This window comes from Apaloderma vittatum, unplaced genomic scaffold (genome assembly GCF_000703405.1).
Source record: "Apaloderma vittatum isolate BGI_N311 unplaced genomic scaffold, ASM70340v1 scaffold36867, whole genome shotgun sequence".
NCBI lineage: Eukaryota > Metazoa > Chordata > Aves > Trogoniformes > Trogonidae > Apaloderma > Apaloderma vittatum.
In genome coordinates this window covers 17,712-19,350 of record NW_009727372.1, presented here as the reverse complement: position 1 = coordinate 19,350, position 1,639 = coordinate 17,712, and the positions used below count along the sequence as shown (strand labels likewise).

General features: G+C 53.5%; 1 protein-coding gene across 1 annotated transcript in view; it reads right to left on the bottom strand.

Annotated features, from left to right (window-relative positions):
* The window catches only part of BAIAP2L2 (BAI1-associated protein 2-like 2), a 10,916-nt gene that overhangs the window by 8,357 nt on the left and 920 nt on the right, over positions 1 to 1,639 (bottom strand). Inside the window, exons 2-3 of the mRNA XM_009873647.1 lie at positions 1,457 to 1,532; positions 1,047 to 1,136 (exon numbers count right to left, since the gene is read on the bottom strand). Coding sequence (XP_009871949.1) covers positions 1,047 to 1,136; positions 1,457 to 1,532 — 166 coding nt within the window. The remainder of the gene's footprint in view (positions 1 to 1,046; positions 1,137 to 1,456; positions 1,533 to 1,639) is intronic.

The window sequence follows — 1,639 nt, the reverse complement described above, 5'->3', positions numbered from 1 at the left end:
CAGGAGATGGTGGAAAAACCCCCAGAGCCATTTCCTTGTGTGCCCAAGGAGGCAGCTCAGTAGTGTGTGACGGTGACTGATGATACATGGGTGTGAAAGTCCAACAGATATTGCAACGCACTGCTCTCTGCACCCTCAGAGAGGCTGGTAACCTTCCGCCCCGGGTCTCAGCTCCACCACCACTCCTCAGGCACTGCCAACACGGGATTTCTCCAGCCCATAAAGCTGCCAGACCAGCACTCTACTATAGTCCCGAGCGCCAGCAGGCAGCCTCGGCTCTGCCAGGGTCTCCGGGTGCTGGGTTTTGCTCTGCCACAGCCCCTGTGAGCCCCACTTTTAACCCCAGTGGAACCCCAGCCACAGTGTTCAGTGTTGGCTGTCCTGCAGAAAAGCAGCAACAGCACCCACTGCTGATGCTGTGCATGGTCCTGCTTTGCAGGTGTTGGTATCACGGAACTGGTAAAGGAAGAAACTGATTACAGGGAACAAAGGAGTGAGCTGAGTGGTGCAGATGACGATAGGTGTCTACAGAAGGAACACACCTGCTGGAAGCTTTTTACTACGGCATTTAGCAGCAGAGCAGTTCCCTGAGCATATGTTCAGCCGCCACCATTAGGCTGCAGAATTATTTGTGCTGCTGAGTGTAAGCCCCTCAGCTCCAAGGCGCTCTTCTTGCTTTCTGTCTTTTCCCTCACACCTATGAGGAGCGAAATAACTCCTCCAAGGTGAAAACTTCAGCTCTGAAGGCAGGATGCCTAATCAAGGACTGGTTTCCATGAGACTTCCGTCACTGGAGGTCCATCCATGCAGTCACTCATGGATCTTAGAGAGATACAGAGAAGAGTACTGGGGTCTTGGAGGCCGTTCAAGGATACACAATAAATTTAACTCTCACTGCCTGGACAGGGCCTGGTACTGTGAAACACCATTTAGAGGAGCTGTTCTTACTTCCCCCAGTACCTGGAAAGGGACTAGCTAAGGTAGAAAGCCAAAAAAATTCTAACTGTGGTTCATCACAGGACAGAGGATGGCAAGAGGAAGAGCCTTACCCAGCACATGTGAGGTGGAGCTCTGCAGTGCTTGCTCCCCAATCTTCTCAATCGCCTTAAAATACACTTCAGCTGCTTTGGATAGTGCTGTAAGGAGAGGAGAGCAGAGATGAAGTTCCGGCCTGCCTTCCCACTATCACCAGCCCCAGCAAGCAGCACACAGGACAGTTATCCCCCTGGTACTTTGCCTCTATAGGCAAGGGCACCCCATCTCTCCCCATCTGTGCCTACTAGGAGCAGCAGGTCCCAGAAAAGGAGAAAAGTGAGTAAGAGCAGATGAGGACATGCCATGGCAGGGACCAGCAGTCTTGCCCTGGGTCACAGGAATCTCTCTTGTCACACAGCGGACACCCAGAATGGATGCAGCAGCATGACCTGGAGCCCAGGCTACGCGGGACCCCACTCACCATGGAAGGCACGCAGGTAGTTGTTCCCCAGGTACACCAGGTTCTCCAGCGCGGGGTTGAACTGCTCCAGGATATTCTGTGGCCAGGCAGAGGCATGTTAATGCTGGTCTTCCCCACACCGCAGAGACCTCAGCAGTGCTCTCCTGCTACAATTTGGCTGAGAGCAGCAGGGACTCAGAGAGG